This window comes from Rattus norvegicus, chromosome 7 (genome assembly GCF_036323735.1).
Source record: "Rattus norvegicus strain BN/NHsdMcwi chromosome 7, GRCr8, whole genome shotgun sequence".
NCBI classification, from domain to species: domain Eukaryota; kingdom Metazoa; phylum Chordata; class Mammalia; order Rodentia; family Muridae; genus Rattus; species Rattus norvegicus.
Genome location: NC_086025.1, coordinates 44,136,636 through 44,158,628, shown reverse-complemented (window position 1 = coordinate 44,158,628; position 21,993 = coordinate 44,136,636). Strand labels below are relative to the sequence as shown.

The window sequence follows — 21,993 nt, the reverse complement described above, 5'->3', positions numbered from 1 at the left end:
CACCATTCCATTTTTGTTGCTACTTAACAACTGTAATTTTGATACTGTTGGGCAGCATAATGTAAACATCCATTTTTCTGAAGGTCTCAGGCTACCCTTGTATAAAGGATGTTCTACCCCGAAAAGAGGTCACCACAACATACAGGTTGAGAACTGCTGCCTTGGACTTTGGCTTAGGGGCTGTTCAAAATTTAATGTTCAAAATTCCATCTTCTCCTATCAATGACAAATGAGCCACTTACGATGATATGTGAATCGTAAGCCTAGCTTTGGATAATAATAAAAGATTAGATGTTAAACTTTCCCAACACTCAACTAACAGGTTTTATGGCAAAACTCAAAGTGAAAGGCATATATTCAGAATACTTGGGTCAATTTTGTGTTTCTGCTCTTTTATGGCTTGGAAAATTCTTGTCTTCCTTCACTGTTAATCTCTGTGTGTCTGTGTGTCTGTCTGTCTGTCTGTCTGTCTGTCTCTCTGTCTCTCTCCCTCCCTCCCTCTCTCCGTGTGTGTGTGTATGTGTGTGTATGTGTGTGTTCACGCGTGTGTGTGTGCTGAGCTGTGCAATATGAAGCAGAAAGGGAACCACCTCCTTACCATCATGTTCATATCCTACCCCTCCATTACTATGAAAAATCCTTTTGATTCCAAATGCTTATGTTGCAAATTGTTTTCTCCAAAATATAATTGCCTTCAGAATTTATGTTTACAAGCATCATCTGTGGTTATTCTAGCCAATGATTTAGGGCCAACAAACTTAACACTTTCTTAATCTTTGCAGGGTGATCATAAGCCTGTGGGTTGGGTGCATAGTATAGTGTGCGCGTAGCTTTCTGGGATTATAGCTGCGAGATCTCTCCGATAAAGCTTTGGTAAATTCAACTTGAGATGTCTCAGGAGACAAGCTAAACATATCAAATGATATGTATATTGAAAAACATAATAGCTTTAGATAAATCTGTAAAAAATAGCTTTTCTAGTGTTCATTTATCTTTTCATCTATGTTGTGAAGCTCTGAAAGTGGTTATTGTGCATTCTTCCACTTCCTGACCCTTCAGGAATGCCAGAGCCCTCTTTTCATTCCTTAGAAGAAATATACCATATGAAATACTCTAAGCATACCTTTATGTTTTAAGATCATAAATGCGCCAAACACTGGTGTTTTTCCCTTTTAATAATTGTCTGGGATTCTCTTGTGATAGAATATCTGTAAGCTCTGTTAAACACTGAGTGACTGATTTCTTGTTGCTTCCCTTCAACACTGGCCATAAAGGAAAGCATCTTAGATACTAGGTTGCTAAACTAGACATTTTCTAATGAAATTAAATTGTGATGTAAACTTATCTGGGCTCATTGCACAAATTAAGTCAACATAATGCTGAGGCACTAAGTGATAACCCATACTTTTCTCCCCAGAGACTGGATCCCCCATCACAGCATCATGTATCGGACTAGGCAACTCCAAAACACCCCCACCAGGACAAGCAGGAAAATGTGTTCCAGGATACAATGGTGAGTCACAATGCTAGCAATTCGAGATGCACACTGTTAAGGAATTTGGCATTTCCTCATATCTAGTGTATAAAAAAGTGTTTGCTTTTAAGAAAGTCATTCATTAGAAATGAATGCCTCAGTTGTTGCTGTTAAAGTGATTGCTATGATCTTCTAATGGGTTATTTTCTTGTAATAGCTAAAACAATCAAGAGTCTTGTAAGATTATGGATTTGAAATTATGGCATGTGAAGTGCTCAGTACTCACATATATGATTTAATTTCTGGTGACGCACATTTAATCTAGAGATGTTTTAAGTATTTAGAAATGAGTAGATAAAAATGCATAGAGACAGCACGTCATTGCTATGGTAACAAGGGTAATAGATTTTTAACAACATACAAATCATGGGTTTGTTTGGTTTCCTTGCTTCATTAACAAACAGATATGGCTTATTCCATAATGCTCTTTAAGATTATTGACAAAGTTCTTGAATCGTGTTGGCTAAAATTAAATGCAAAGTAAAGGACTTTTAACAAGCATTTTATTATGAGATATAACGACAATAATGTATCCTACCAGTATTTGGTTTTTCTATTCATAGTAGCACCCATTATAGCTACATAATTTCTACAGGACTCCCCTCCTTTGTTGCAAAATTTTTAACATTTTGACATTCAGTTTTCTTACTTCTGAATGCCTATTATAACTGTATGGACTTTCCTGGACTGTTGAATTGTGATGTAATACAACAAAGCCGTTACACAGGCCCCACAAGACAAAATACGGAATGAAAGTTCAGCCATCTGTGCTGCAAGCAGTTCCTAGACTCCTTGTGAGCCTCCCTCGTCCACTTGAGCATGTCTACGGCTGTTGCCATTGTTCAGCTCATGTGCATACATTCATGTTTGACTGTTTATTGCAGGAAGCTACCTGTCTTATAATTCTGTGATGTCTCTGACTTCTCCTGCTATGAAAAAATGAGCCCAGATCCAATGAACCCCCCAAATGAACAGTTGCTGCCCTCACTCTTTGATTAGAAAACCTCTCTGTGTTGAGATACTTTTAGGGGCTGCCAACGTGGGAGATGTTAAACATATTTTCCCTTAGTATCTGTTCCGTTTTTATACCCAGTTATATGAAAAAGTTAAGCTTTGACATCTTCTGGAGCTTTAATACAGAAAACTCTCATTGTTCAAAAACCACTGGCTTCCAGAGGACACATTAAACTACTGTAGTTGAGGCATCAGGGACTTTGTGACTGATACATTTTTGATTTGTTCAATGATTATACAAAACTGTGAAAGCATAATATAAGACACATCATTATAGTAAAGGAAAGCTACTTTGAAGAAGTAAAGGAAACTTTTCTTTGTGAAAGAATCCATGTGTTATGGTATTTAATTTCATACCCATTCTCTATAGACTGCTACAATTAGAAGGCATTGCTCCTATTTTATAAACAGGAAACCAGAAGCAGATAAAATAACATGGCCCGGGGCATGTAGTTATTAGAAGGTTGTCTTGTGATTTGATGAAATAAAAATGAACAAGGACTGGTTTTCACTTATGATGGACTCATAATCAGCAGAATACAGATATTTATAATTTTAATTACTGTCATTATAATGTTTTCCAACAGTGCCCTCCATAAATACAAACTTGGCTCAGTGCCTTCCCACAGTTGTTTGGGAATAACCTAAGTGAATAGAACAACATAAATGACTTCAGAATCTAGACAATTGCGATTCATTCTTAAGGCTGACATGGTGTTATCTGGACACAGGATACTGAACATTTTCCATATTCAATCAACACATCATGGAGTGATATATTTGGAAATGTTAAGTCAACTCAGTTTACGGACCATGAATGAATATGCTTGCTCTGTTTTTATTATATGTGCATCTGGCTGTACATTACAACATCCTTTAGTTTATAAAAAGATAAGCATATGGTTAATATTCTTACGTCACATCGGGCATATACATGGAAATGACAATAAAAGTGAGATTATGGAGATATTAACATATGATACAGTTTTGATCATGCTACATGTCAAATGCATACACCTTTTATACTTTTATAAAATGTGTTTAGTCTATGTGTCTTCATGATCTCACAGAAGTACAAACATTATTTTGGGCTAGAAACTTTAAGACTGAGTTTAGAAAACACAAGAAAATATTTAATGTTTGGGGATTAGTATTTATGTTCACAATTGTGTTTATATTTGTGTCCATATTTTTCTTTTCAGTTATGATTTTGGATGACAACATGCAAAAACTGAAGGCTAGAAGCTTAGGAAATATCGTGGTAAAGTAAGCAGTTTCCCTAGTGTGACCATTAAGAGAAAAAAAGTTGGATCCATTTGGGAGCACATTGATTGATTGCATTGGTATTACAAGTGATGAGTTGTGTTTTGCTTCAAAATTATTCAGACTTAATTGTGTTTTAAAATGAAAGCCCCGTAACAGTTAACGTATTCAGATAAAAATTAAAATATCTTGTTCATTTAAAGTAATTTTTTCTCATCAGACAAATCATGTGTGAATGGGAAAATTGCATTTTCATATAAGAAATATAAGACAAAATCAATAGTCATCCCTGGAAACATGCATACAAGTATCACTGTATCAATGGAGCAGGTTATATTTATGGACATATACAGATATATGGATATACAAAAGCATATATGCATGCAATAACAATTGGTGAAGAAAAGAGGATGTGGTTTTGAAGAGGAGCAAGGAAGCTTATATGGAAGGGTTTAGAGGGAAGAAAAGGAAGGGAGAGATGATGTAATTATTTTATAATCTCAAAAATAATAGAAAAACACAAAGCAGAAAGTAGCTGGTGTGCTCACCTCTTGCTCAGAATCACAGCAGGAATTGTGCAGGGTTCAGTCCAGGTGATGTGCCTGCCATTCTGGATACACCATGCTCCTGCAAGGTTTTAATGTGAGCTTCTTCCTCCTGCTGACATCTTGTAGTGACTACAACACTCAGGGGCTTGTGTCATGCTAATGCAAGCAACCCGCTGTTTCAAATATTCTGCTAATATTTGAAAGTGCATCATATCTGATATGTATGAATTTTTATATTTGATAGAGGTAACAAATATCTATTTTACCAGCTTCTATATCCCATATATCATATCATCCTTTCATTGCTTTGCTTTTTATACCTAAAGAAACATGACGGTAAAACAGTTCAGTGTTTTGCAGTGACCATATCTTACAAATGTCATGTTTCATTCTGTTGAATCCATGTTCAATATTTTATCTGTATCATTAAGTTTGTGAAAATAAACTCTACGATGCTCATAAATTACTCAAGGACATATATTTTTAAAACATGTTGCATCATTAACCAGTTTGTGATTGAATATGTCTGTCCATTTTTAACAACCAGTTTGTATTTTTAACTCGAAAGTATTTTATTGGCTACAGTTTTCTCTTAATCCTGTCTGCAGAGCAGTTTCCTTTTTGGCCCTGTCCTTTAAATTTTTATCTCTATTATGAAATTCAGTTCTTCTGGCACTTTTATGATTATACCCAATGTTGTATTGTATATCTCTTTGATTTCATCTTTGCTCACCTTTGGATGATCTGAATTCTATTGAATATTTAACTGAATGTAAAATTGTTCAATCAAACAGTAGTACAGTATTAAAATGCTAGCAACAGTAAATACCACAAGCTCTTGAAACATTCTTCATCACCCCTATTTCCTTTCTCTCTCTCTCTCTCTCTCTCTCTCTCTCTCTCTCTCTCTCTCTTTCTTTCTTTCTTCCTTAGTGTAGACTGTGGCCATCACTGCCCATTTAAATAGCAAAAATGCTGAAATTTGAGTAAAAATATTTCAATTTACATTGATTATAAAAATGCTGTAGAGTTATGATAGTAAAGTCTGAAATGGAATTAAGTTGATAGCCATGAAATAGGTGACGTTTAGATAAGCGATACAGGCTTCCTTGCAGTTCTGATTAACAATCTTCCCACCTTTATTGATATGTCTGCAGTGGCCAGCTTCAATAAGTTGAGGTCTCATGAGTAAAGAGTAACACATGACAGATGTCAAACAAGACTTGTCTTAAAATTTAGTTCTTCTGAATGAATTTTGTTACATTCCTCCTCAGATGACACAAGGTTCCTTTCTTTTAATAAAAGACATTAAATGCTATAAATTTACTTGAAATACTTATATGCAAAATATGTCTTCATATATAATTATGTTGTGCCCCATAAAATATAAGGAATCCACATAAGATTTTTTAAATGATAAATCTTGTTATTTTAAAAAAATTTCTACCTCATTAGACTAGAGTATATTTCTCATTTCTTATCAGTAACTATGTAAGGATTATGTTATCTTTTTAGGCATAGCACATTCAAAAGGATGGAAAATTTTTATTATCCAAGGTTCTACTTGTATTCACATTTCTTTAAATCATATTTCACTCCTGAGCATACACCCATAGAACTCTATATCCTGTCCTAGAAATGACTCGGTGTCGTGTTTATTACTGTTCTATTTACTACAGAAATGATCTATAATCAACCTAGGTGTCAATCAACAGATGAATGTATACTGAAAGATACACAAATATTAACATACACATGCACCCTCACACATACTGTAACCACTAAAATATCACATTTCTTTAAACCAGAGTCCATATCTCCCTAGATCTGGTTATAACATGACCTGTTGAGGGTAGAATGGTGAGAGAGCAGGGCTTGCTAGAGAAAATGTAAGCCAATTTGTGGGTGGATCCTAACTTAATTTATGGAAGTACACTGTTTTTGGAACTTTAAAAAAAACTTGTCTAGCGTCATACACTTTTATATAATCTAACTTTAAATGAGTCATCTCTGTCAAACATGGTTTCTTTTTGTGATCTCTAAGGTGAGATTTGAGGCTCCCATGATTCAAAAGCATTTATATATCCCCTCATTCTAATTACTGGCGGCTTTGCTCTGCATAAATCCAGAAGAGGTAAAATACATTAGTATCATCCCTAAGCTATAATTTTTCCTTTTGGCAATTAATGTATTTAAGTCCTTGAAGATAAGATAGCTTTGGCCTAAAATCATTTCATGCTTAGCCTGATGCCAGGGAGGAATGAGTGGTGTTTTCCCTCTGCAGCCACAGAGATTAATAGCCAGATTCTGAGTTCTAGATATAATTATGAATTATAAAGATTTAATGTGTCAAGGCATGGTAAAATTTGATTTCTCCTTTTGTGTAATGATGAAACAATATATTTGAAAATAAACTACATAATTATATTACATGTGGACACTAGAGTAGATCAGAAAAATGAGCACAGGGACATCTCATTTCTCTCATTAATAAAATAACTTTGGAAGATTTTTGTTTATTTTTATCCGTAAAAGAAAATAAACAAAACCTATACTTCTAGATTCACATTCGCTAGCCACAACACTCAATTCATCAGCTGGAAAGGTTTGTGAAGTCCAGTACTTGCTTAACTTGTATTTATAAAGCTTTTTAAAATAAGATCCCTCCCTAAAACTTGTTTGTACAGCCCCATGTTTAGACACAGTGCTATGTGGTGGTAAAGGGGCGAGGGACAAAACAACCAGAAACAAAACCCAAAACCTTGTGGTAATGTTAGGTTCTTTCATTTGCTGTACACAAATAGCGTTCTAGAAGTCATTTCTATTTGGGTGACTTCATCAGAAAGCATTCTGGTGATGCCCAAGCTACGGCAGGCCCTTGGATGAAATAAACAGGATCCCTGTTTCTTTACTGCTTAATGGCAATTACTTTCATTTATAGAATTTGCATTTCTCTTTGAGGAGAAAACTTCACGTCCACGTGGTGGTTAGAAAATTCTTTTGATTTTGAAGCATACTGCAGCCAGTTAATTTAGTGCGGCAGTTATGGTCTGTGAGTTGCTATGAATACAAAATGCTCATGAATTTTAGAAGGTGCTCCTGTAATTGCATCCAGAGTTCCAATGTGCAGAAATAAAACTGTGAGTCAGTAATTTCCAGACAACAGACCGCAGTGCCTTTAAGATTTTCACTGCAATTGCCTCCCTTCGAAAGGCTGGGCTCACAGTTATTAAAACCATTGGTCTCCAACTCTTTCTCTCTCAGGGGCAAACATTTTTCCTGACCAGGTCTATTGCTGCTACGGGAAGTATGGCTCGAGGTATCCACTCCTTGATGTGTTCTCATGACCTTGTCCTGGGGCAGTGGTAGGACGATAGGGAATTGTGTGGAGTTGTCCAAATGGCTTTTCCTTCACTGTCTGCCAATTTCTCATTCTACAGATATCGAACTCCTGACATTTAATGATGTTTGCTCACACCGTGACAGTTACATAGCAGCTATTCATTTACCGGGCTCCCATCTAGGGAAAGAGCTAAGATTGTTTCCTTTGGGGGGCATCCTCTGACTAAGAACAAGTATGCCACAGGGTTACAATTCTGCTCTCTCAAAATCTCAAATCTAGGTTTTAGTATGATCTTTACTGGCCTTGTAACAATACTGTGAGGGAGATTAAGAGATCCCTCACTTCCTCAATTTTGACATAAACAAAGAGTAGCATCAAGAGATACATAGCCAGAACCAGCACAGTCTTTGTTTATACAGAGAGAAGGAAATGTTTTGGGCCTCTCTCTTCTAGGAATACAAAGTAACTTTGTATTCAAATCTGAAGAAACACCAGGCCCTGGACTAGTAAGCACTACCAAAGCCACATAGTGTTTCATTCCAGAATTCTTCAGGAAATAGGAATTAGATCTGCATTCTGAAGCCCAGGGTTTCTGCATAGAATAGGAGTAAAGTTTACAGTTCAAGAGGCACAGCAAGCATTAGGAAGCTCTGTATTTTAGATGATTTAGGATTGTGCTACTATCTTTGGCCAGTGAAGTTCTCGTCTTTTTATTTTTTTTAGTGATTTCACAGAACTCTGGTCTCTTCTCATAGAGGAATTGTTGCTGCCTTGGCGATTTCTCTTTCCCCATTCAGTATGGTCTCTTTGAAAAGAGTATTATCTACACTGAACTACTAATTTAAAATTAGAGGAAAAAGAATCTAATTTCACTCTGCTTGCAAGAGCTAAGGAAAGTGTCACGGGCTAGTAGAATTTGAAGAGTGAGAATAGAAACTAGCAAGATCATTTGAGTATTTTTGCATCCTTCATTTCTTCCAGCCCAGGGTACTGTGTTTCATTTTGTACCATATCAGAAAAAGACACCACTCTACCATTATTACAGAGGGAGGAATTGCCCTTCATGCTAGACAGTACTTAGATATAATGGTCAAAAGTGCTTGCTTGAAATATTGCCGAAAATGTTGTCTTTACATTGTCTGCAGTTAACTTCTGTTTCAATCTTATTCCTTATTTATTTCTTTATCAATTTATCATCTATTTATTTATCTATCATATATATATACATATGCATCTGTCTGTCCTTCTTTATGAATGTGATATATGTACATACACACACATACACACACACACAAACACACACACACACACACACACACACACACACACACATATTCAAGTCTGAAACTTTCCTGTTCTGTTTTTATCTAGTGTCATAATGGGTCTTACCTCTAGGTTTGCTGTTTAGACACCTTTTTAATATTCCAGAGAAAATCACCTGAATTTATTGAGATACCAGCCGTGCCCTCCTAGTGAAGAGCACAGAGCATTCCACCGTTTTATCTTAAAAGAAGGTTGGATTTGTGAAGAATTAAGCTGTTTTCTTGAGGTGTTTTACTGACTTGAGATAGCTCTAACTGTCATTTCTAGCAATGCACATCTTATATTTTTGTTGTGTGTCTTTCCTTTAACGGCTGAACCATCTCTCCAGCCCGTAGCAACTCACATCTTAAGTACAGATAAAAATTTCATTCTGGAAGCCTGTGGAAGCACAGAATGAAATAAGTGCTATAAAACATTCCTTTCAACGTATCTTGGGTATTTGCATTTTACATTACTTCATGGAGAAGGCATCATTAAATGTAGCCTTCCTGCTAGTTGCATTTGTAAATATTAAATTTTTACACTTCACTTTATGCCAGGATCTCCATGAATCAGAGATCATATCTTATTCCGTTGCAGTATTGATGCCTGGCACACTAGGTGAGGGAAAGCAAGCACTAAGGAAATAGTAAGTGAACTAAATTAATGAAGAAAATGAATGCCTGACTGAACACAAATGTGAATATGTGAGTGACTGTAACAGGTGAATGATTCCTCTGGTATCCTTTTGCTTCTCATACCTTCATTTTCCCCCACAAACTTCTTTCTCAATTAAGCCATTCAACTGCATCCTAGCTAAGTACACTACAAATTCTTAAATATAGTGAAAGCCAGATGTGTTAGCACATGCTTTTGTTCTCAGCACTCAGGAGGCTGGCAGGAGAGTCAATGCAGAGGCAGGGGAGGCAGAGGCAGAGGCAGAGGCAGAGGCAGAGGCAGAGGCAGAGGCAGAGGCAGAGGCAGAGGCAGAGGCAGAGGCAGAGGCAGAGGCAGAGAGGCAGAGGCAGAGGCAGAGGCAGAGAGGCAGAGGCAGAGGCAGGTGGATCTCTTGAATTTGAGGCTGGCTTGGTCTACATATGGAATTCCAGGCCAGCCAGGACCATGCAATCAGACTCTGTCTCATCAAAGCAAAACAAAGCAAAGGATCGGGTCTCCATACATTCAACTCATCTTTGTTCCGGTATCTCTTTGCTTCATTCTGTTTTCTGGCCTGTATTCCAGAAATGACAATTCAAATAATCTTCAAACTATCTCACTCAGATACTATGTTTCATCAGTAAATAAAGAACCTATTTGAAAGCAAAGTTTGTCATTCATTTAACCTTGTGTAATGCTTGATCACTATTAGTTTTTTTTCAGACTTCTACCAATAGATACTGTGTTCTTCTCCTACTCCTTAATTTACCTGCATTGATGTTGTTGGTTTTCTTAAATTTTCTTTTTCCTCTTCCATAAACTCTACCTTCATTTTCCCACTAATTTCTAAGCTTTTTATGCGTCCTGAGCCACTTATGACCTGGTGGGCTTATTGCCAAACTTCCAGACCTAGGATTATTATTTATTTCTTTTGTGTGTGTGCATTCCAAGCCAAGGGTGCCCTTAAACTACTGATGGCCCTGGCTCTATCTTCTAAGTGCTTGGATCACAGACATTAGCCACACGACCTCAGCAGACATGGCTTTATCAGCACTGTAACTGTCATCTCTGCTGTTTCAGTGTGAAAGTCAACCTTGCCATCTCTCGACCCCCACTTAAATAAAACACAAGGAAACAGAGGTTGTTGGTCCAAAGAGGAGGCTGACACTTACCTCATGATATCCTCCGAGATTGAGGTTTATTAGGCTGGAAGAGGTCAAGGCCATGAATGGAGCTTCAAAGCGAGAGGGAGAATGTGAGACCAAACCAGGATGATGTATGGGAAGATCCATCATGTAAGGGGAAGGGGTGGCTTCACTCTGAAACCTGGACAGGCGCTTCATTATAATAAGAGATGAGCAAGGCGTGTGTGTGTGTGTGTGTGTGTGTGTGTGTGTACGCATGTACACGCAAGTGCGTGTGTGCAGGCAGACTGTAAGAAAGGTGCACAAATGGTTATGAATCAGCATTTAGCATTCTGCATATATATACAGTAAGAAAAACACATGTTTAACAATATGCTCCTCAGTGTACACCGGTCTCATTATGGAGAATTTGTGTGTAGGTAGCTGGACCCACATTCCTATGTACCAATACTCTGTTATCCTTACAACAGTTTAGATGCCAGGCATCATTTATTACCGTAGCTTTATTTTCTTCCTTTTCCAGCAATGTAATAGAGAGGTTATTTCAGGAACTCATGGATCTTTCCAAAAATGGCAGTAAGAGGGTTAGGAGGGGCTCCATACCATGATATGTTTTCTGTGGGAGCAGTTGAAAATGACCCCTTAAATGTGCCCCCCATCAGAGTTATTCTCATTTATTTAACAGATAATCTGCTTCACGAATTATTGCTCTTCCTCCTGGCCCTTTGAAGGATTTGATTTTTCCACTTAATGTCTCCTTTTCCCCTCCTGGCGTCTCCATGATGACCTTAGCTTGATCATTAGAATTTTTTCTATTCCTGTTATATTTCAGTTCTTTAAAATTGACCTTTACTTCCTTTTGCAAAATGTTAACATGTTGCTCAGAACCAAACAGATAAAGGAAAAGTACTTGCAAGGTGTTTTAGAAGAATTAGCATAGTAAAGTTATTTGGAGGAGCCTGGGGGGCTTATCACCTTCAGCCTGCTGCCTTTAAACAGATTAAATGATGAGCAGGAATGGTTAAGGGCTGCAGTGGTAGCAGTGAGTCAGCATTTCTAGACCTTTTGCTGTTGTTTTGTACTTTGGGATAACTGAATGCTTTCATACGCATTTTCTGTAATTACATAATATCCTGACATAATAGCACATTCCTATTGTTTATATCCATCAAAGGGGAAATCCACCAAGTGAAAGTCTCAATTCTGAACATCTATGTCCCAAATGCAAGGGCACCCACTTTCATAAAAGAAACTTTAGTAAAGCTCAAAACACACATTGAAGCCCACACAAAACTACTGGGAGTCTTCAACACCCCACTCTCACCAGCGGACAAGTCATTGGAACAGAAACTAAACAGAGATACAGTGAAACTAATAGAAGTTATGAGCCAAATGGATTTAACAGATATTCATAGAACATTTCATCCTAAAACAAAAGAATACACCTTTTCAGCACCTCATGGTACCTTCTCCAAAACCAACCATATAATTGATCACAAAACAACCCTCAACCAATACAAGAAGATTGAAATAATCTGATACACCCTATCAGATCACCATGGCCTGAGGCTGGTCTTCAATATCAGCAAAAGCAACAGAAAACCCACATACATGTGGAAATTGGACAACTCTCTACTCAATGATAATTTGGTCAAGGATGAAATAAAGAAAATTAAAATCTTCCTGGAATTTAGTGAAAATGTTAACACATCATACCCAAACCTATGGGACACAATGAAAGCAGTGCTAAGACGAAAATTCATAGCACTAAGTACACTGGTAAAGAAACTGGAGAGATCTTACACTAGGAACTTACCAGCGCACCTGAGAGCTCTAGAACAAAAAGAAGCAAATACACCCAAGAGGAGTAGAGGGCAGGAAATAGTCAATCCCAGGACTGAAATCAACCAAATAGAAACAAAGTCCTATTAAGGGGAAAGTTGAGATAACCATTGGGTGACTGAACTTGGGGAGAAAGGGAAGTGTCAGCTTGAGTGCCCAGGTTGGTAATCACAGCCACTCCCACTTGTATTAGCATCATCTAACAGAAGTAGGAATAAAAGTCAATGTCAGAGGGGCTGAAGAGATGGGTGAGTGGTTAAGAGCACTGGCTGCTCTTCCAGAGGGTCTGTGTTTAAGTCCCAGGAGCCAACCACATGGTGGCTCACAACCATCTATAATAGGATCAGATGCCATCTTCTGGTGTGTCTGAAGAGAGTGACAGTGAGTACAGTGTGCATAAAATGTCAGAGTCAGGAGCACTTGATATCAGGATGGTCTTCTATCTTGCCCCACCTCATGTCCTTATGGAAAATTCTGGGTGGGGTGGATGAGACATGTTGCCTTATGTGGGCAGTAGCTGCATCTGCCTTACCTTCCCTTTTCTCTGTAATAAAGTTGTGACATCATTTGATTTAGTAAAAAATAGAAAATTAACTGAATGTGATGAAAGTCCTCAATTTGCGTCTTATCTAAATTTCCAAATTACAAAGCATCTAAAATTTTTCTGTGTCCAGTAAACTTGTGTCTGCTGTTAGGCACATTTTATTAGGAGCCATAAGAATTTATTCAGATTTATATAAGCATAGATTATCAGTACTAGAGCTTAAGTCTTTCTCTGCAAATAACACAACTTTAATAGTGTAGAGGAAAATGAAATATGTGATGGCTTTGGTTGTATAGAGGAGAAATACAGAGTCTTGTATTCCATATGTTTCATATTTCCATGCATTCATTAGAGTTATAAAATACACAGGCTTAATGGTCATAAGAAGAAATAACAGGATTCAGTGAAAAGCAGCTTCAAGGTGGGGAGGAATAAAGATTTTATACCAACTATCTAAAAGGAAAAATTCCATTATTCAAACAAAGTTGAAAACTGATACCTTGGTTCTTTTCAAAGAATGCCACTATTTTCCTATAAAAAAGTGTTTTTCTTAAGAAAAGTGTATTTAATCAATTGCTAGATATTATGTTTTTTTCTGAAATAGATTGCATCACAATGCTCTGTGTTTGTTCGTGCGTGTATTGTGTCTGTGTTTGTCCTGTGAAGAAACTCTAATTTCTAAGTAATTGTATTATGATATGGACTCTACTTGCCCTCAAATTAAACAGGATCATTCCAGCAAACTGAGGGTCTGCATTTGAATGAATTAGTTCATTATTTTAGCCCAGTGTAATATCAAGTTATTACTGATTGTCTTTATCATTTTATTCACAGTAATTTTATTTTCTCTCTGTTCAAGGTTGCCTTTACCACCTGGGGCTTTCTCAGGACTCTGGAAGAATCAGGAAGCGTTCAAGCATTTATACTTTGAGAAATTTCCTGTAAGAGCTTTAATATACTTTAAAATTTTTTGTGTGCTTTTATTCATTGCCTAGTCATGGAAGCAACTTGCTTCCAGCATCATAGATCAAAAAGTACTCTTCAAGTTTATAAACACCAGTTGTCAGACCTCAGAGATAACAATGGCCAAGTCAGATTTATCCAACTAAGTCATGTGGATAAGTATCATCCGTCTCTACACACAGAAAATTTTCATTCACTCTTACTGTGATATCAGAATATTTAAAAATTAAATCTTGTGAAATTAGACTCCAATAATTTTCTCTTATTATTGAAATTCTCTGCACAGACGGAGAGCAACCAATGAGATCTGGGAAGTCAAGTCATTAGGAACCCCAGCCTTCTCTATACTTAGTTATATGAGTTAAATCTAACATATTTCTGGCCTATAATCTGTGTTTGACAGTTTCCCTTAATCTATTTCTTTTAAATATTATTTCGTTTGTAAATAAAGAAGTCATTAGAGACAGTATTCTTAAAGCCTTGCTCCTTACCCCAGTAATGTGGATAATCAGTTTCTCTTCCTGTATGTCAAAGTTCATTCATTTATTACCGCATGCCAAGGCAATTGGTACTGTGTCCATAGCAACCCTTTTGATAGTGCAACCTGCACTCCCCTCACCTTGTCCTTATTATGTGCCAGGTAGAAATGAATGAATGGATGAGACTATCATAAAAATAATGAGTCCAAGTACTTAGCATTCCATCATTATTGTGTGTGGGAAAGATGGATGCCCCACTTAACTAGGCAAATGACAAGGAGTAAGATAGCTTTCTTTAGAAAGTCATCTCAGAGTCAAGTGACCTCAACAGCCAAGATTAAACATTTTCCTGGTCAAGTATGGCAGAAATATTTGTCACTTGACTTGACTCCAGCCATCCAATTTAGTCTATATCATGGGTCACATGTAATTCATCAGAGTACTAATACAATTCGTTATCGCCTGATAATGGCAAGCACTATACACTTATTGCTCGGTGTGCATAGCTTTAAGATCAAAAGCCCAAGCGCATGGCCAAACTCCATGAAGTACCTATCCATTTTGCCTTGATTCCTGACTCCAGGCCTCTCATCTACAGGCTTAATAACAGCCTGAGTCAAGCAACTTAATCGGAGTTCATGCAACTCAGATATGATTGGACTGAGGCTGGGACCATCATGGCTTCCCCTTCACCGTTTTTCTAGATGGTCTTTCCTAATTGCAGGACACGATAAGAACTATAATTCCCAAGGGCTGGTGGTGTGTCTTGTTATGCCCTTCACTTTACACCCCATTTTGTAAAGTTCACTGAAGTCTGGCAAGAAAGACTGTACTAACTTATTTAAGAGAGGATCATGCCTAATTTTAGAAAGATTAAAAACTACAAATAGTTGCTATTTTAGATTTGTTTTAGAGGCTATGCTTAAACATGAGTATCAAATAAATTGAAAGTATTAAAAAATAATGATTTTTCTTTGTACTTTTATTCTTGATTATCCTTCTTTTTTTCATCTTTATTAACTTGGGTATTTCTTATTTACATTTCAATTGTTATTCCCTTTCCCAGTGTCCAGGCCAACATCCCCCTAACCCTTCCCCGTCCCCTTCTCTATGGGTGTTCCCCTCCCCATCCTCCCCCCATGTACACCAACAAATATATCTTACTTTGATATTGGAGAATTATTATATTTCATACCCATTATTAAGCTTCTCTGAAGCCTGAGTTCAATCCTAATCAATGTCAATAAATCAGTCTTGCCTTTCTATTGTTTCTTTTGCTTTTATAAAACTGTAATGGCTGTTAATAATCATAGAGTCTGAGCCATAATCCTTCGCATCTACAGTCTGCTTTCAGAGCTTCTTTTGGTGGTCAAGGCCTGCAGACAGCCTCCCTGTTTTGACATCTATTTTCACATCTTGATCAGAGTCCCATGCAGAGGTTTCTTCCACCTTTCGTCTATAGATTTCATCAAACCTCTCACTCTCTACCACAGTTAACGTGGTTTTTCCAATCACCCACAGTTCACAGAAATGAACTTGTCCAGGGTAGATTTGGAGACCATAGAACAATTTGTCAAAGGCTTCTCTTTCATTTCTTCAAACGACGTCTCCTGAACAATTTTACCCAGCACTGCCTCATCCAAGTTTTTTACTATAAACTGCAATACCTTCTGGATTTCATGGTTTGAGTCCCTAATCATAGCTTCATAGAAGAGAAAAAGAATCTTGTGTCTGTGTTGAGTTTCCCACCATTCCATATGGTCAATACAGGATCCCCAACTTACTTTTCCATTGATGAAGTTTTCCAGATACTCATCTCAGGTACTTGGATCTCAGAGCACCTGTGTCAGCCTATAGAATTGGTAGTAGGAAACCATGTAGTCTTTGGTGTCTCAAGCCATATAAAGGAACTTACAGTTATTTGTCCAGAAAGATGGTGACAGCTGCTGAGTGGTAAGATGGAACCTTAGTCACCTTGGAGCTGGCATCTCATTGGCTTTGCCCACACATGATGGCTGGAGTGGCCATACCCACTTAATAAAAGGGTGCCAGTGTTTGACGAAGGCTCACTGCCATTTCTCTGCAACCCCTTTCTGTTTAATAACGTCCACGACATTTTGAATGCATGATATCCTGGATTTTGCATAAATACAAACGAGGAGGTCATCTGGCTTGGCCTTGAAGGTCTGAACCTGCCTTCAGCTGTCCACAGTTGTGCCCTGCAGGGGATCCCTGCCTGGCTTCCTCTTTCAGTTTTACTTGGTCAGTTCTGGAGTCAGGGACAATAGTGTCTCGCGGTGGAGGATCCAGTCTCTTCAAGAGCTACTTGTCAGTAATCCCAAGGCTGATTCGTCCTCCTTTTCTGTAATATCTGTAGAGAGCTTTTGAAATATTTACAATTTGAGCTAACTTTATTAAAAAATTTCGTGCAACACCAAAGTACATCAGAATTGTTGAGCCATCACTTCTCCATTAAACTCGTTAATTGGGTTCACAAATGTTAGAATTCTAAGTTCAAATACTGAACTTGAACACATAAAGGGGCATTTTAACTTTTTTTCTTGTTGTTAGAGGAGAAAAACCAATCTAGTTAGGATTCAAAACTAAAAGCCATTTATTCTCAAAACTCTGTGAAAATAGGTGCTTGTTCACTGTAAATCCACTTAGGTCACATTTTAAATTTTACCCGGCTTTAAAATGGTCACATCTTTACACAGCACTGCATGCTAACTCAACACATGTATTCTTATTTTCAGGGATACTATGACACTATGGATGCTGGCTACATGGATGAGGAAGGCTATCTCTATGTTATGTCCCGAGTGGATGATGTAATAAACGTTGCAGGCCACAGGATTTCTGCAGGGGCTATTGAGGAGGTATTCATAAACAATGCTGTTCTGTGACTATGTACAGTGATGAACAGAAGTACTGAGGCTCACCTGAAAACTGATCATGTCTTCATTTGTGAGAAAGTCTAGGTCTCTCTGGGTCTGTCTATTCCTCTCGTGGGGATTTTCAATTCTCCACTTTGATTTTTGCTTCCCTACATTCTAAGTGAGTTGTTTATGAGCAACTGCACACCCTTGTTCCTTGTGGAAATGCCTGTGAACATTTCGTGCTTTTTACCTGATACTTGTTCACCTCCAGCATCATAATTTAATGTTCTTTTGTAATTGGTCTTATTTTTTTCCCTTCAGGTGATTTGAAATTTTTTTCTCCTTCAATTTTTGGAAAGTTTTTTCCCAGTGTAATTCATACAAATATCCAGAATTGTTCTTTTACCATTTAGATTTTTAATCAAATAGGGTAAATATATTTCACTGTATAAAATCTGAGTTTTTATATTTGTATAGATTCTCTCATCCATCCTTAGAAGACATGATATAAAGAATTTCAACAATGTAGCTGAATTAATTTAATCTCATCTTTACATTCTGATCCTCATAAGTCTTGGTACTATCCCTGAAATTATGCCTAATGTAAATTTTCATATTAATTAGTGGTTCTCAACCTTTGAGTCACAACCCTTTCACAGGGGTCACCTGAGATCACCAATAAAGAAAGGTACTTTCATTATGATTCATTACACTAGCAAAACGTCAGCTATGGAGTGACAATGAAAATGATTTTATTGTGGGTGTCAACACAACATGAGGAACTGTATTAAAGGATCACAGCATTAGGAAGGTGGAGAATTCACCGCCTTATCTGCCACAAGTCAGCTGATGATGCTCAGCTGTTTTAGCTCATCTGGTTCACTAGTCTAGGTATCAGTCATGTCTCCTGTACCAAGCTGTATTGATACTGCCGCCCTTAAGAGGATCTTAGGGTCCAGTAATCTGTTCTCTGCATTTGAAGCGCTTTCTCAATATGTTTAGCGTCTCTAGCTCTTCAGCTTTTACTGACAGGATGAGCTTTGCTCTAGCTACGATGAATCCATTCACCAACGTTGATTGTTATAGAAAAATCCATAGCCATTAAATCTATCGGTTGCCTTGGGGAAAATCTATATCTAAATGACTTTGACTTTCTAACCCATAAGCTTTATGCGTTTCCTTACTGATGTAGGCACTATTTCATATTTTATGTTTCCATAATATATCTGGTGAACCTATTTTGGTGGATCCATAGTCAAACATACGATGTTTAGCTGTGGAAGGCAGGGTATATTTTTAAAGTAGCTTAGGAATACTTATTTCGAGTAAATGTAAATATTTCAGACTCTCCTAAACACTATGTAATTAATTCTAAATAGAACATTTTTGTTTTATGTAACTTAATCTTGTGTGTGTACATGCAGACTGTCTGTGAATGTAGTTTCTTTCTCTTTTTTAATCTTAGGTTCTTATGCTTGTTTTTCTCCTCTTTGGGAACGGGATGACATTTCCCATGTAACACTAGGGTAGTGAAAGCCAAAAAGGTATCTAGAGGGGGGTAGAATTATTTCCATTTCTGGGTTAACTTAGATGTAACCCATCAGACTAGGCTGCAGCAAGGCTAGATTTTTGTTTTGTTTTGTTTTGTTTTGTTTTGTTTTGTTTTATGAATGTATGGCTTACGTAGAAAACCAGAATATTCTGAAGCCTTTCAAAGTCGTGCGTTTCTTTATTCTGTACCCGAAGCATGAGGGGAGTTTGTCTTTGGCATTCACCTTTGCTCTTTGACATGAAAACTCCGATGTTTGGAGGGCAGGGTTCTCCATGAAGTTGTCAGCTCTCAGACTCCTCTGAGCCACCATCACTTTATACATTTCATGTCGGATTTTTCTACCCTTGCACTTGGTATTACAGCTTTTGTTCCAGGAGGGTATGCTTGTCTCTCCCTTTTATTTTCACAGTTTTCCTGCAGCGAAATGCCCTGTGCCTTCATGTTCTTTAAAAATATTTTTTATTGGATTTTTTAATTTACATTTCAAATGTTATCCCCTCTTCCGGTTTCCGGTCCATAATTTCCCATCCCATTCCCTTCCCCCTTCTTCTATAAGGGTGTTGCCCCAACCAACCACCCTCCTCTTTCTGCCTCCCAGTCTTGACATTCCCCTATACTGGGGTGGGGCGGCGCTTGGCAGGATCGAGGGCTTCTCCCCCCATTGGTGCCCAACAAGGACACCCTTTGCTACAAATGCAGCTGGAGCCATGGGTCTGACCATGTGTACTCTTTGGATGGTGGTTTAGTCCCTGGGAGCTCTGATTGGTTCGTATTGTTGTTCTTATGGGACTGCAAACCCCTTCAGCTCCTTCAATTCTTTCTCTAACTCCTCCATGGGGGACCCTGTTCTCAGTTCTATGATTGGCTGCTGTCATTCGCCTCTGTATTTGACATGCTCTGGCAGAGCCTCTCATAATCGACAAATGGGACTTCATAAAATTGCAAAGCTTCTGTAAGTGCCTTCACTTTTTAATGTAGCCCCCATCCCCTACCCAATAAACATGGAAATTTCGCTTTGTACCTTTATTGGCTGCCAGGATAAAATACTGACTTTAAAACTAACTACAAAATCCGCATGCCAAGCCTTTATTCACTCTAGCCTCCAGTTCTTATGACAGCCAGCTGGTCTTCTGTGTGATAAGCTGATGCTTCACTTTGCCGTATGTTACCTGGGTTTATCTCTCTATGGCCTTCATTTCCTGGAGAAGAGCAGGGCAAGTCCACAAAGATCTGTTCTTGGGTCTTGATGGATCCCGATGGGGAAGGACATTAGTCATGAGTTTCTCTTATGTTTTTAGTAGCGAGTAAGTAGGGAGATTCCTCCTCCCCCCTAAACCCCCCCCCCCCAGGATGTGCTTTTTGATTATGAAAGGAAAAAAGAGAGAATTCGGCTTATTTTGTGTTCGCTTGGTGTGAAGTGTGAAGTGGTGTGGTCATGAGTCGGACCTGGTTCAGTAGGGTAGATAAAGCCTACTCCAAACTTCCTTTACTCCTTCTTGTGGGCCTCTGGCAAGACGAGCAGACTTCGGTTTGTTTGGTTGGTTTGTTGATTTTTTGTTCTGTTTGTTTGCTTCCTTGCTTGCTTTTATTGAATTTCTTTTGTATATACCTTTTGGAACTTCTACATTTTAGAAAAAGAATCTATTTCTCTTGGAAGAGGGTCGAGGGAGGCACAGACCGGAGTAACAGGAAGGTGCAAGGGAGTGCACATTCACAAAGTATACAAGAATGCCAGTAAACATTTCCTTTTAAACCCATCACTGCATATAAGAAATAAATCAAATAAAAATAAAAATCAAGCATAGAAATGGTAAATGGAAAACGTAGTCAACTAATTTTACATCAAATTTGTGAAACAGCTTCACGTCATAACTTCTAGAGCTCTGAACTTACAATAGGAAATCTGTATATAATTGTTGATTTCTGAGAGCTTCGTGAAACACTCCAAAAAACAAACAGCCTCCTTAACCTTGCCATTTGTATACATGTAAAATATAGATAAACTATGGGTATTTTGTAAGCATGAAACGTATTGTAGGGATTTTAGCTTGTCAGAGTTCATTGCAGTTAGAAAAGGTAAGGTAGATCTAATTATTTAAAATTTTCCTATATCCAAAACTGCAGAATAGTTCTATTATTACATGGAATAAACAAAGAACAATTTAATGAAGGAGACTATTTAGGCTCACATGATCAATAAGTCAGCGTATCAGGATCAGAAGATTCGCAAGTCCAATTCTTCTTGTAATTGGTAGGTTCATCCTCTCTAATGGCCTTGTCCAATGTCACGCTAAATATTAAAACCTAATTTTTATTGTACTGGTGACTACTACTTTTTCCTTTAGTGTCAGTCAGTGTGGTATTTTTGAATAAAATATCATAAAATATCCTAGAACATTCAGCCATCATTTTGTATTATAATAATACTATCTTATTTTTAAATGGGAGCATTTTCTCATAACCTGAAATAGAAAATTTTTGCTTCAGGTATTTTGAAATGTTGTCAAATGGTGGTTCTAGTTGCACAAACATTTCATTTCTATTTCTTGCTCCTAGAAGATTAGCACCAAAGTTCATACGAATTTCTTGTAGCCTATCTAATCAAAATATGAAGACGCCATTCACAGAGCTTTTACCAGCCGGTTTTTGTAGTTTCCTTACTTTCTGAATGAAAAGTGTTATTGTCTTCAATTATATGTTGTGAATTTTTATGTCTCGGCTAATGTTCCTCTTACTGTGTGTAACAGCTGAGTTTACACAATGTGAAATAAGCAGATAAGGTGGAAAAATAAAAAGAACAGGCCAGTGTTATTGTTTTCTACCAGAAACGTTACAGGGTCTTAGACTATTTCTTACCCCTTTAATCTAACGTCTCTCTTTATATAAATACATGATTAACTTTTATTGAATATTTATGCTTAATAAGAC

General features: G+C 37.5%; 1 protein-coding gene and 1 pseudogene across 4 annotated transcripts in view; one reads left to right on the top strand and one right to left on the bottom strand.

Moving 5' to 3' along the window:
- Window positions 1-21,993, top strand: part of Acss3 (acyl-CoA synthetase short-chain family member 3) — a 208,983-nt gene that overhangs the window by 178,079 nt on the left and 8,911 nt on the right. For 3 of the 4 annotated variants that reach the window (NM_001414941.1, XM_039079107.2, XM_006241303.5), the window contains exons 10-13: window positions 1,418-1,513; window positions 3,751-3,814; window positions 14,052-14,133; window positions 17,391-17,513. In NM_001414941.1, coding sequence (NP_001401870.1) covers window positions 1,418-1,513; window positions 3,751-3,814; window positions 14,052-14,133; window positions 17,391-17,513 — 365 coding nt within the window. Of the gene's footprint in view, window positions 1-1,417; window positions 1,514-2,418; window positions 3,336-3,750; window positions 3,815-14,051; window positions 14,134-17,390; window positions 17,514-21,993 lie in introns of those variants that run through there. The other variant, NM_001108091.2, reaches the window with a different exon arrangement.
- Window positions 15,985-17,359, bottom strand: LOC103692846 (sulfotransferase 1C2 pseudogene; annotated as a pseudogene).